The 12,470-nt window shown below is 47.8% G+C and overlaps 2 protein-coding genes across 6 annotated transcripts in view; both read left to right on the top strand.

The window, feature by feature from the left end:
* The window catches only part of DHX40 (DEAH-box helicase 40), a 33,208-nt gene extending 26,157 nt beyond the window's left edge, over nt 1–7,051 (top strand). For all 4 annotated transcript variants that reach the window (XM_074557052.1, XM_074557050.1, XM_074557048.1 and 1 more), the window contains 7 exons: nt 249–406; nt 973–1,087; nt 1,406–1,514; nt 1,814–1,908; nt 2,447–2,516; nt 2,792–3,020; nt 5,322–7,051. In XM_074557052.1, coding sequence (XP_074413153.1) covers nt 249–406; nt 973–1,087; nt 1,406–1,514; nt 1,814–1,908; nt 2,447–2,516; nt 2,792–3,020; nt 5,322–5,461 — 916 coding nt within the window. In that variant the 3' untranslated portion in view covers nt 5,462–7,051. The remainder of the gene's footprint in view (nt 1–248; nt 407–972; nt 1,088–1,405; nt 1,515–1,813; nt 1,909–2,446; nt 2,517–2,791; nt 3,021–5,321) is intronic.
* Nucleotides 7,052–8,193: 1,142 nt separating this feature from the next.
* CLTC (clathrin heavy chain) overlaps nt 8,194–12,470 on the top strand; it is a 29,452-nt gene continuing 25,175 nt past the window's right edge. The window contains exon 1 of one of the 2 annotated variants that reach the window (XM_074557240.1): nt 8,194–8,391. In XM_074557240.1, the coding sequence (XP_074413341.1) occupies nt 8,350–8,391 (42 nt within the window). In that variant the 5' untranslated portion in view covers nt 8,194–8,349. The remainder of the gene's footprint in view (nt 8,392–12,470) is intronic. The other variant, XM_074557241.1, reaches the window with a different exon arrangement.

Below are 12,470 nucleotides of genomic sequence, written 5' to 3'. Positions count from 1 at the left end.
TATACACATATATATACACATATATATACACATATATATACACATATATATACACATATATATATACATATATATATACATATATATACATATACATATACACACATATATAGACATATATATACATATATATACATATATACATATATATACATATATACATATATATACATATATACATATATATGTGTATATATATATATATATATATATATATATATTTATATAAAATTTTTTTCCTCCTTCAGGAGAGGCCATGTGACCAGACTGGGAGAATTCCTGGTGCAGTTTCCCCTCCCTCCCAACCTGTCCTGTGCTGTGATCAAAGCTGCTTCCCTGGGCTGTGAGGATCTGCTGCTGCCCATTGCAGCCATGCTGTCAGTGGAAAACGTCTTCATCCGCCCAGGTGGGAGCTCCTCTTCCTCTGCTCTGCCTCCCTCTCCCAGGGGGAATGGCTTGTGCTGGAGGAGAGATCAGATCTGAGTGTTAAACCCTGAGAGAACACTCTGGAAGTGTTGCATTTGATGGAGGTGAATTCCCACTAAAGTCACAGTTTTATTTTTATTTTAAGATCTCGCTGCTGTGGCAGAGGAAGAAGCTGAGCTCAGTAGATTAGAGGGTGCTGTGGTGGGTGGGTTCAACAGTCCTGGTTTTCCTCTCCTGATCCCTGTGAGCTGTTTGTTTGTTCCTTTATCTTCCCGTGTCAGCCTCTGGATGGGTTGTGAGTGAGCAATACTTGCTTAGAGACTGGAATTCTTCATCCCTGGTGCTGCCTGATGAGATTAATCATGGATTTAACAGCATCTCTGTGCTCTTGTTCAGCAATAGGAGGGAAGAACAACTGTAAATGCAGCTGTAGAAGGAGAGACAAATCTAAAGATAACAGGAATAGAGAGCCAAGGCTGCCAAAAACAAACAGAAAACTGGGTAGTGATGAACAAACATGACTTTGAGATATAACTTATTCCTCAGGTGATCCTCAGAAGCAGAAGGAGGCTGAGCTTCAGCACCAGGAACTTGCCTCACAAGTGGGGGGATGCAATGACTTTGCAACCCTCTTAAATATTTTTGAACAGTGCAAAGCAAGGTATGGAATTCTCCCTTACACTGAGTGGTTTGGCACTGCTCACAACTCCCAGTTTTCTGGGAGAAATCAGGAATCAGGAATGAGCACACAGATGTGTAACCGTGCTGCAGTTACACATCTGTGTGCTCATTCCCAATTTCAGATTTATTCCTTGTTGTGATCTGTAATTTCCATCCAGACACTTTTTATTTAACCCCACCAAGTATCTGCCTATGTAGGTTTTTGCCTTTGTGTGACCATAACAATAAAATAGAGGCAAATTTGTTTGCAAGCAGCTGACAAAGGGCTTCTTTATAATTCAAATATTCCTGTTCTCAGCAAGTCTCCTTCAGCCTGGTGCCAGAAATACTGGATCCATTGGAGAGCTGTGAAATCTGCTTTTAGTGTGGAAAGGCAGCTGCGGGAAATAACCACTAAACTGAAACAGGTAAAATAAAATAACATTTCTGGGCGTGTTTGAGCTGTATAAACTTATATTTAAGAGATGTGGTAGGTGCTGAGCCTTTGCCAGGTGGCTGCTGCCTTCCTCCAGTAGAAAATAAACCACTTAAATATTTTTTATCTTGCTTGTGTGACTCAGGTCCAGGGGTGGTAATGGGCGAGAAGGAGAGTTTTTCTCCTTTCCTTATGGTTTCTGTCCAGAGTTTAAAATCCATGGGATGGAGGAGGTTTAACTGCTTTTTCTTGAAGATCCATCCTGATTCATGTTGCTTTCTCTTTTCCCAGCTGCCAGACTTCCCTAAGGAGACATTTGAAGGCTCCAGAACTGAAATCCTGAGAAGATGCCTGTGTGCAGGATACTTCGTTAATGTTGCTAGGAGGTAAGGAGTGAAGTTTGGAGAATTGAATGGAAAAGAAATGATGCAAATTACTTTAAAGTGTGGTTTTATGTTGGTAAAAGTAGCAAAGTAGTAGCTGCAGGTGAAGGAGATGTTTCTGCAAGGGGCTGGAACTTCTGCTCTTGGCTGTCTTCACCATTCCAAGGGTGTCACCAGCTTCCCAGGAATGTCATTGTTCTGGAAATGAGCTCAGCAGCTGAGAGTGGTTCCAGATATTCACTGAAGGGCTTGGAAATCTCCAGCTTTCAAAGGCTTCACTGCCAAAGCCTGTTGTTATTGTGGTGTTACACCTGCAGTGCTGCTGTGGTAAATGAGATTTCTTGTATTTCACTCTTTAATGGATTTTTACAGTTTAGCTCTGGAAGCACCTTCTTCTAGGTGAATATTTGAGAACTTTTTTCTGTGCTGCTGCTGATTTGTTCAGTTCAGTGTTGGTGTATAATCACAGCAATGTGTGTTTTGTTTTGTTGTTGGTTTTTTTTTTTTTATTTATTTATTTTTAATTCATTTTTTTTTTCAGATCTGCAGCCAGGACATTCTGCACCATGGACGGGCATGGCAGCATAGTCTACATCCACCCTTCATCCACAGTGAGTTCCCAAAGTCCTGATAAAGCAGAAAAGCATCTCCAAAAGGAATGAGGGGCAGGTCCCTAAAGTGTCCCTGGTGCTTGCTTTGGGCTGCAGTGTTCATTCCTCAGGCTTGGTCCAGCTTTGGGTTGTGAGGTGGGAGTGACACAGGCTGGACCTTCCCTCTGCCTCTTTGATCAATTCTAAAACCTGCTGACACCCCCTCACATCTGCACCACTGCCATTCTGCTGCAGGTGGGGCTGCGAAAACTCAAACCAACCTTTGAATTTCTCAGCTGTACAACCAGGAGACCCTGCTGGAGTGGATCATCTTCCACGACGTGGCCGTCACCTCCAAGATCTACGTGCGCACCGTGTGCCCCGTGCGCTACGAGTGGCTGCGGGAGCTGCTGCCCAGGCTGCACCAGGTGGATGCCTACGAGCTCAGCAGCGTGGCCAGGGAGGAGGTGACTGAGGAGGAAATAACCAAGTGGAAGCAGAGGGAGGAGCTCAAAAGGCTCTTTGGTAAGCACAGTGCTCATCTCTCTCTGTGTGTGTGTGTGTGGTTTTCTGTCGTCTCATTTCACAGAGAAAAGCAAGGCACAATTCTTCCCAAGAATATTTCTGGGTTTTATATTCTCTGAACCTCAGAGGAAGAAAAAACAATTCTTATTTTATTTGCTGCTCCTGTGTTGTTCATGAGTGGAATTGGTGATTGGATTTTGGTGTGTTTTGATTCACTGCCCAGTTGAATCCAGGTGTGTGTGTTGGGACAGTCACAAGATTCTGTGCAGTGGAGTGCTTGGCAGATTCAGTTTAGATGTAATATAATAATAATATAGAATAATATACTATAATCAAGTAATTAATTAGCCTTCTGATTAGATGGAGTCCTCCTCATCGTTTCTCCCAGACGTCAGGCAAAAATATCACTGAAGTTTTCATTGTTGTTTTGGAGCCCTGTGTGTTTATTATGGCAGGTTCTGGATTAGAAAGTGTGAATTTTTTTGGTGTAGTTGTGGTTGTTTTATGCTCCTCACAGCTCTGCAATCCTTCTTGCCACGCTCACCCCTTTTGGTTTCTTGGAGCAGAGTTGAATAAAAGCATTTTGAGGCTGGTTGTTTGAGTTTGTGAAGGGTATTTAGCCATTGATGCCCACATAATGATGCCCTGGGAGAAGAGCTGTGGTGCAGAGGGAAGGGAAAAAAATATCAAAAACCTTACCCAGCAATAGACAGAGAAGAAAAAGTCTCACATTTTGGTGGGTGTCTGATTCTGACAATGAATTTAATACCAATGTGTGAATAGTCAGTGTTAATTAGAACTGTGCCTGCTGACTGATCTGGCTGCTTGGCATTCCTGGGATTCTCCTGTCAGCAGCTTCCAAAGCAGCCAAGTACCCAAAGGGCCCCTTTGCTCCTGAGCTGCCCCTTCCAAAACATCCATTTATTGTACACTAAACACAGATTCTCTTCCATTTCCTTAACAAAGGCAAAAATGTACACTTGTGCTCAAGCCAGCATCACTTGCTCCCCTGCATTATTGTATAAATCCACCATTTTAAACATCAATTTCATTTGGTTATAAATAATGCAGAAGAGCCTCCTCAGTTTATCTGAAGGAAATGTTCTCTGTGTCCCCCTCCACATTGTGATTTCATCAGGCAATTCCCAATTAACTGGAGTTTAATTTTGACCTTACAGATGTTGTATTTCTGGCACCTTCATGAAAATAGGTGGCTGAATAGCTGACAAGACATAATAATTAGAATTATTTTAACAAGGGGTGCTGATTAAAGCTCATTCTTCTCTTACCAGCCCCCAGGACCAGGCTGCAGTAGCTGCTTCACTCACACAGATTTTAGGCTCTCAGAGCCTTTGAATTTCTTTTTTATTGTTTTTTTAGACTGAAAATATTTTCTGCTTCTCTTCCCTTCTGTGAGAAGCAGTCCCAAGGTCTCAGTGCTGTGGGGGAATGTGCATTTCTGATGGTGCCTGAGCTGCAATATTGACTTTTTTCACTCCCTTATCTGCACGTTTTCCTCTCCCTCCCTCCTGCCTCCGGAAATTTTTTAAAGATAGTTTATCCCAATGTTTTTTCCTGTCCTATCCTGCCCAAACCTGAGTGTGGGATGTGCAGTTCAGAGGAGAAATGGGTGTGCAGAACACAGGTTTCATATTCTGTGCTACAATAAAAAGCAAGATTTGGGGATGAGATGAGCCCAGCTGCAAACATTGACATGGGAGCTAAGGTGTGATTTTATTTTGAATTTTTTTCCCTCCCTGCTGTGGTGCAGTCTGTCCTCTCTGGAAATCATTCAAATGGCTGCATGGGAGGAAAAAAATGAGATTTGGTTGGGTTTTTTTTTGGTATTTAACAAATAGGAGGACTTGTAATGCTGGGGGGTGTTACATTCATATTTTCTGAAAAATCCCTTTGCCCAGGATTTTTCTCCTGGGAAGCTGAGAAGCCACAGAGAAAAAGGAAAACAACTTCTGTGTTTTGGTGCTTTGGAATGTGTTTGGAGATTGTTTTGTTGGATTCTGATGTGAGTTGTTTTCACTCATTGGCCAATCAGTGCCAAGCTGTGTTGGGGCTCTGGAAAGAGTTTTCATTATTATCTTTTTAGTCTTCTGTAAGTATCCTTTCTGTATTCTTTAACACAGTTTAGTTCAGCATTCTTTAATTTAATACAGCATCATAAAACAATAAATCAGCCCTCTGAGAACACAGAGCCAGATCCATCGGGGGGAACACAAATACAACAGGGGAGGTGGGTTGGACACAGAGAGTTTATTTTCATTTCTTTCTCTCCTCTCTCCCCAGAAGGAGCCCCAGAGAGCTCTGCAGGGAAGATGGAGAGGAGGAACGATGAGCAATCCATCCAGGACGCCCGAGCTCGCTACCTGCAGAGGAAGCAGCAGAGAGCCCAGGCTCTGAGTGGCCCTGAGAAGGAAATGGGGTAACTCTGCTTGGGGGCAGCTTGTGCAGCTCTGGGCTCTTTGCAGAATGCCCAAGGACCGACAGAACTGCAGGGACACTTGTGCCAAAGAGGACAAACTCAATTCCCTGTGCTGCATCCTGCAGGGAAGGCTTCCCAAGCTTTGTGTTGCTGCAGGGCAGTGGCAACAATTTCACGGCCTCAGCTGTGGCTGAAGCCCTGATACCAAGTGTGGTGCCAATTCTCTGGCATTTATTTGACTTAAAGAGCTCTCAGAGCTGTTATAAATGCAATTTTTCTTCAAGGTCGGTTGGGGTTTATTTTTGTAAGGAGTGGAACTGTAATTTTTTACCCATTTTATTCTGATGGTGGTCACACAGAATTCATGCTCAGGAAAATGTGCAGGAAGGGCTCTTGTAGTGGTGGGAGCAGCAGGATTAGATCCAAAGGGACAACTGCAGGATTAAATCCAAAGGGAAAATTTCAGGATTAGATCCAAAGGGACAACTGCAGGATTAAATCCAAAGGGGAAATATCAAGATTAAATCCAAAGGGAAAATATCAGGATTAAATCCAAAAGGACAATTGCAGGATTAATCAAAAGGGAAAATTGCAGGATTAAATCCAAAGGGACAATTGCAGGATTAAATCCAAAGGGAAAATTTCCGGAAAAAATCCAAAGGGACAATTGCAGTATTAAATCCAAAGGGAAAATTTCAGGAAAAAATCCAAAGGGACAACTGCAGTATTAAATCCAAAGGGACATTTCTCACCTCCATTCCTTGCTGTGCTGTACCAGGTACACACAGGGAAATAAAAGTGTTTTTCCCTGAGCATCTGAAAGAGCAAGGAGCTGTGGTGCTTTGTCATCATGAAGTTTGTTTCCTTCTCAATAAAGAAATTCTGTTTTATCACCATAATAACCCTGAAACGCTCCAGGGCTTGAGTGAGCAGTTTGGGTAAGAATTTCCAAATAATTGGAAGAACTTGCTGTGATTTTTCCTGCCTCAGCTGTGTGCTCTGTGCCACCCTGGGCACTGGTTCAAGTGCTGGATTGTGTTTGATTGCTGTAGCCTGAATAAAGCATTCACCATCCCACCTCTGCCTCACCTCCAGCATTCCAGCACTGCCTCCAAAACCATGGGATTTTTTTTTTAATATTACAATATTATTGCTCATAAAGAAATTGCTGGCTCTGGTAATTGTTCCTCTTGCTGTGATTGATGGGGAAGGGTTTTGTTCTTTCTGCTTTGGAGCAGCAGCAGCACTTGGGCTTGACTCATCCTCTGCTCTGAGTTCTGCTGTTTAATTTGATTTATATTTGCAGTGTCACAGCCCCTCATGAGTCAAATGCCATCTGCACCACCCAGTGGGCCTGAAATGAGTACACAGAATGCCCACTGTTCCTTGGGGCTAGAAATCACTTGGCAGATCCTAATGCTGATTTTTTTTTATATATATTTTTTTTTTCTTTTCATTTTCCAAGTGAGGGATTTTCCCCCCCACTGTGTTCCAGGGCTTCTCTCAGAGGTTTGGAGATGGGGAATTTAAGACAAAGTAAAAATTGTCTGGGGAAGTAACAGTGAGCTGTTAAATAAAATAAGATTTCAGCCATGCCAAGTGTGACAGCACGCACAGCTCTGGGCGCTGATCCCAAGGAAAAGTTAAGTTTTTACCTGTTTTACGTGCTGGAGGTCAAGTGTGAGTTAATAAAACACAGAGGGAAGTGTGGAGGAGCTTCATTACTGTGCTGGACTCATTAACAGGGGCATGGGAAGGGGCTGGGAGAGCAGCCCTGGGGGACAGGGACAGCAGGGGAGAGGAATCCATGAGATCTGGGGACAGGGACAGCCTGGAATGGGGGATCCATGAGATCATGGGGACGGGGACACTCCAGGGATGGGAGAGACACCAGATCCCAGGGACAGGGACACCAGGGGATGGGAGAGAAACCAGATCCCGGGGACAGGGACACTCTGGGATGGGGAATCCATCAGATCCTGGGGATAAGGACACCAGGGGATGGGGGACCCATCAGATCATGGGGACAGGGATGCTCCAAGGATGGGGGATCGGTCAGATTCTTGCCACAGGGACAGCAGGAAGAGAGGAATCCATCAGATCCTGGTGACAGGGACAGCCTGGGAGGGGGGGATCCATCAGTGACAGGGACACCAGGGACACCATGAGATCATGGGGACAGGGATGCTCTAAGGATAAGGAATCCATCACATCCTGGGGACAGGGACACCAGGGGACGGGGGATCCATCAGATCCCAGTGACAGGGACACCCTTGTCCTCTCAGTGTCACCTCCGGGGGTGTGGCTCCATCACATCCCCATGACAGGGGGACACCCTGGGAGAAGGGGGTGGGATCCATCGCATCCCGGTGACGGGGACATCCCTGTCCCCTCAGTGTCCCCCAGGAGGGGACATCCCTCCCATCCCGGTGACGGGGACACCCTGGCGGGGGTGGTCCAGGGACTCCCCCCGGTGTCCCAGTGGTGTCCCCCCCCGTGTCCCCTCATGTCCCCCCCGTGTCCCCCCGGTGTCACCTTGCCCGGCCGCGCCGCCCCGCCCCACGTGACCGCGCGCGCGCGGGCCGGAAGTGACGCCGCGGCCCCATGGTCGCATGATGTGGCAAAAAAAAAAAAGGCCGGGGAAAGGGAGGGAGGGAGTGATGCGTCCCCAAATAGTCCCTTCCGGCGGCGCATCACAGCCGCCGCTCCCATTGGCGCCGTTCGCCGGGATCCCTCCGCGCGGCCGGCCGGCGGCGGCAGGTGCGGGTATCCTTCCGCGGCGGTATCCTTCCGCCGGCGGGGGCAGCTTCCGCACGGCCCCGCTCCGCCATCGCGGCCCCGCTCCGCCCGCACCGCTGAGCCCGGCCCGGCCCGGAGCGCCCCGCCGCCGCCATGGCCCAGATCCTGCCCATCCGCTTCCAGGAGCATCTCCAGGTGGGCGCGGGGGCGGGCGGGTCGCTGCCTCTCTCCGCCGGGGGAGCCGCCCGGGGACGGAACCGGGGAGCCGCGCCGGGCCTGCCCGCGGTGCCTCCGTGAGGGCGGCCGGGCGCGCTCGGCGCTGCTCGGCCCGCAGTGCCCGGCTCGGGGAGCGCTGCCCGAAGGGCGCTCCCGGGAGGGGCCGGCCCGGGTATCCCGCCCTTGCCGGTGCCCGCGGGCCGTGCCCGGCGGGGTGGGCGAGGCTGGCGCGGTGCCCGGGCGGGCCGGGCGCTGCGGGCCGGGCGCGGGTGGCTCCGGAGCGGCGCCAGCGGGAAATCCCGGCCCGGCACGGGGGGGTGAGGCGGGCAGGTGGCCGAGCTGTGTCCGTGTGCCGCTTAATGTATTTATTTGAATGATCTTAAAGCTTGTGTAGTTCTAAGGACAGGCTAAAGCGATCTGCCAGTGTTCCCACTTCTAATGTCATTTTGTGGAAGGAAAATCGCGTATTGCAGCGAAATGTGGGAGCTCTGCGGCTGCCTGCAGTGCAGCTGTGGCAGTGCAGGTGCCCAGGTGCCAGCTCCGCTGTCCGCCGGCTTCTCCCCAAGCCCAGCTCTGGCTCTCGCTGCACCAGAACCACACGTTAGTAGTTTATTTCCGAGTGATGGCGCTGAATTTCTCTGAGGTGACTTCCTGGAGGCGCCGGGCTGCGGAGCGGGAGCGCGGGGCTCCCTCCCGGGGCAGCGAGGGCTCCCTGCCCGTGGGTGAAGCTGCGGCGCTGGGAGGGGTCTGGATCCAGTTGTGCAATGGGCACTTCCCATCTGACAGGTCTGAAGGGCGAAGGGCTCTGAGTGTTACCGAGCTCGGTTTCACTGCTCAGCAGTGGGGTTTTTTTTGAGGAGAATTTGTCTAATAAAAGCTACATTGGCACACCTGGTCAAGGTCTTCTGATGGTGCCAGTGTATGTGTTTGGTTTGTGCTCAGCTAACTGGGGTAAACACAGTGATGGATTTGCATGATTTACAATGCCTTTTTTTCCTGGCTCAAATGGAGAGGAATTCATTTTTAGACACCTTGTTGAAAGAACCACTGCAGAATAGTTAGTTGAAGGCTACAGCTGTTCATAAATGCTGCTTTGATGCTTGTTCAGGTGTGTAGCTGAGCACTGAATGGTTTTACTCCAATATCAGTTTAAAAGCAGGCCAGAATTCATGGTTTAGGTAGTGAGCAGCACTGACAGGAGAATGTCAGGAATTGGCCAGAGCTTCTCCTCCCAGGCAGTGCCTTGTCCAGCCCCAGGTGCTGAGGGGGTTCTGTGCACTCAGGTGAAAGCCAGCCCAGCTCTCAATCAGGCATTGTGGCACTGCACCTTTGTGCATTATTTAAGCCCCAAACCTTGCATGTGACCCACTGCCAGGTCTCTAATGACATGAGTACTGTTACATAATGAAACTCATCTGCTTCACGCCAGAAGTGCTGGGAGCTTCCAGGCCAGCCCTGGGGTGGAACAGGACTGCTCTGCCTCCAGACTGATTTGTCTGTTTATTTGGGGTTGGATTTGCATTTTACTCTGCCTGTGCCCATTCGGTGTGGAGCACTGGCTGAACCAGTCTCTGTTACAGCTGCACACAGGAGCTGATCCCTTCTCAGCTGGGTGTGCACCCCTCCGAGCCTGGGTGCACGTGGCTCTTGCCTTTGAACTTCCTCCTTTCATTTCATTGAAAAAAAAAAATCAGAGGAATTTGGGTTCTAGGAGTTGCTTTTCTGCTGAAGTTCCTGATGTAATTTTGGGAGCAGAAACACTGATATTGCAATATTTTTGCTGTCCAGGCTCCTCATGGACTCAATAATACAATTTCTTGAACTGTGCCTGACCCACATTATCTAGGAAACTTGTTGTACAGGTGTTGTGCAACAGCTGCAAGTTTGTAGTGATTCTTAATGAAAGAGGAGGTTACCCAGCTGGAGCCTTGAAAAACAGGTGATGGATTTGAATGAGAAAGTTCTTACAGGCTGTTATTGAAATCAGTCAACCAACACAGTGTGATCCTGGTTCTCCACAGATTCGTTATTGGAGGTTAAAAAAGGATCAAGTACAAAGCTTGTCCTGGTGCTCAGCTTCAAGCTGCTGCAGTTGGCAGCTTGGCTGTGTGATTTGGGAATGAAAAGGTGAAAACTCCTGAATTCCTCATCTCTTGGGGGCACAGTGCTTTGTACCCCAGATTGGAGCTGAAGGTGGACTTTGGACAAGTAGGTAACTTGCTGGGGAGGAGGGAGCTTTCTGGGGAGTGTAAAACCAAAAATGTTGTCAGGGTTTGTTTGCAGAGTCACAAGCTCTGCAATCTCAGCAGCCCCAGGTGTGCAGGCTGCTGTTATCTGTGTGGTGTCTGCTCTGCACCCCTGCCTTGCCACCAAGGACCAGCAACAACAGCCTGGGCAAAACTTTCCTTGGGAATTTTCAGGGAGGAACCTGATTGCTGTGCTATCAACACTCATGTTATAAAACTTTATATAGCTGCTGCCTTATTTTTTTCTTTCCCCAAAGTGGCTATGAGGAAACAATCCACTGTGTATGTAGTGGGAGATCAGAGTTCAGTGTGTGGGATGATTGCAAATCTGGTTGCTCCTATCCAGCCTTCAGGGATTCCTGAAACGTTCCTCTGTGTGTGTTTGAGGGTGAAAATAAAACAGCTCCTTACTGTGGTGGGTCAGTGGAGCTTTTCTTAGAGGGCAGGTTCTTGATGAGTGAGAAGGAACCAGACTAATTAGCAGGTGATGAACTGTGATTGCCACTTAATTTAACCACACTACCCTGAAATATATAAATACTGAACTTGGAGCAGGCCCACTGCTGTACTGAGTTAAGACATGAATAAATATTCTTCTGAATTGAAATATTTTTGTAAAACAATAGAGAAAACTGCCAGCTCAGGCTGTGCACTTGATACCAGGACAGAAGTGCTTTTTTAACCCTAGGAAAAGGGGGATTGCATCTATTGTTCATTGATGGAGCAAACCTGAATGGCAGCTGTGCTGTTCTGCTGTGGTGGTGCTTGGAATCACAGCTGGGCCAGAGAATAAAACAGGACAGCCAAGGAATCACAGAACAAAATATATCAATTCAGTTGTTTGCTCTAAATATGACAAACAGCAAAATTGTTCCATGTATTGTGCTGACAGGGAGTTTAATGCAGCCTAAGCCACAAATCTCTGCTGTAACAGCATTAGTTGGGAGCAGTTACATCCTCTGTGATAATGCAAGTCAGGAATTAGAGAACTGTGGTGCCTAATGCTGTTTTGGTGGGATTCTTGCTCTCTGCTTCTTAGTGGATCCAAATTCCTAAAGTCAGTGATTTTAGAATATTCGTACAGAGGGAAAACACGTAACAGAGAATGGAAGTGAGAGGGATTGTGTGTGTGTGTCTCAGCTAATTGGATAGGAGCAGTGGGTTAAGCAGTTTATGAGCTGTGCTGGGCATGTCCCTCACAGGCACTGAGGTGCAGGCCCTGCTGCCTTGGTGCCTGGGCTGATCTGTGTTCCCTGCTGGGTTGGGGCCTCAGCCCAAAGCAGGAGTGGGATCTGAGCTCCAGTTGCAGCCGGTGCAGCCTCACTGGGGGAGCTGGGCCAGTCCCACAGCACGGCCTGGCTGCTGAGAGCCGGTGGTGCCTCAGCCTGCAGAAAATAGGAAGGATATAGAAACAGGAGAGCTCTTGAATCTCCTTATCTGTTGGAAACACAACTTCCTAGGCTGCCACAGGCTGTAACTCTTACCTTGCCCTGGTAAATATGGAGTACTTTGCCATGGACTGGCTGTGGGACTCTCAGAACTGCAGGGATAACTAAGAGAACATCACAAACACAAATGGTTTAGTGTGACTGATGTTTGCTCTGCTGAACTTTGGTCTGTGGAATTAAAAGAGCAGCTCAAGTGTCTGCCTTGGTCAATCAAAGCCTAAGAAAGCATGGCCTGGGACACAGCTAAATATGATTCATTACACACTGAAGTGCTTCTCAAAAATATGGGTATTTTCCAGTTTAGTGGCATTTTCCAGCTTGGTGATTTCTAGCAGCATGCAGATAAGGAGTCTCTGGGCAGGGC

Source organism: Zonotrichia albicollis, chromosome 22 (genome assembly GCF_047830755.1).
Source record: "Zonotrichia albicollis isolate bZonAlb1 chromosome 22, bZonAlb1.hap1, whole genome shotgun sequence".
NCBI lineage: Eukaryota > Metazoa > Chordata > Aves > Passeriformes > Passerellidae > Zonotrichia > Zonotrichia albicollis.
Note: the sequence above shows the minus strand (reverse complement) of the source record. Positions and strands in the feature narration are given on the sequence as shown.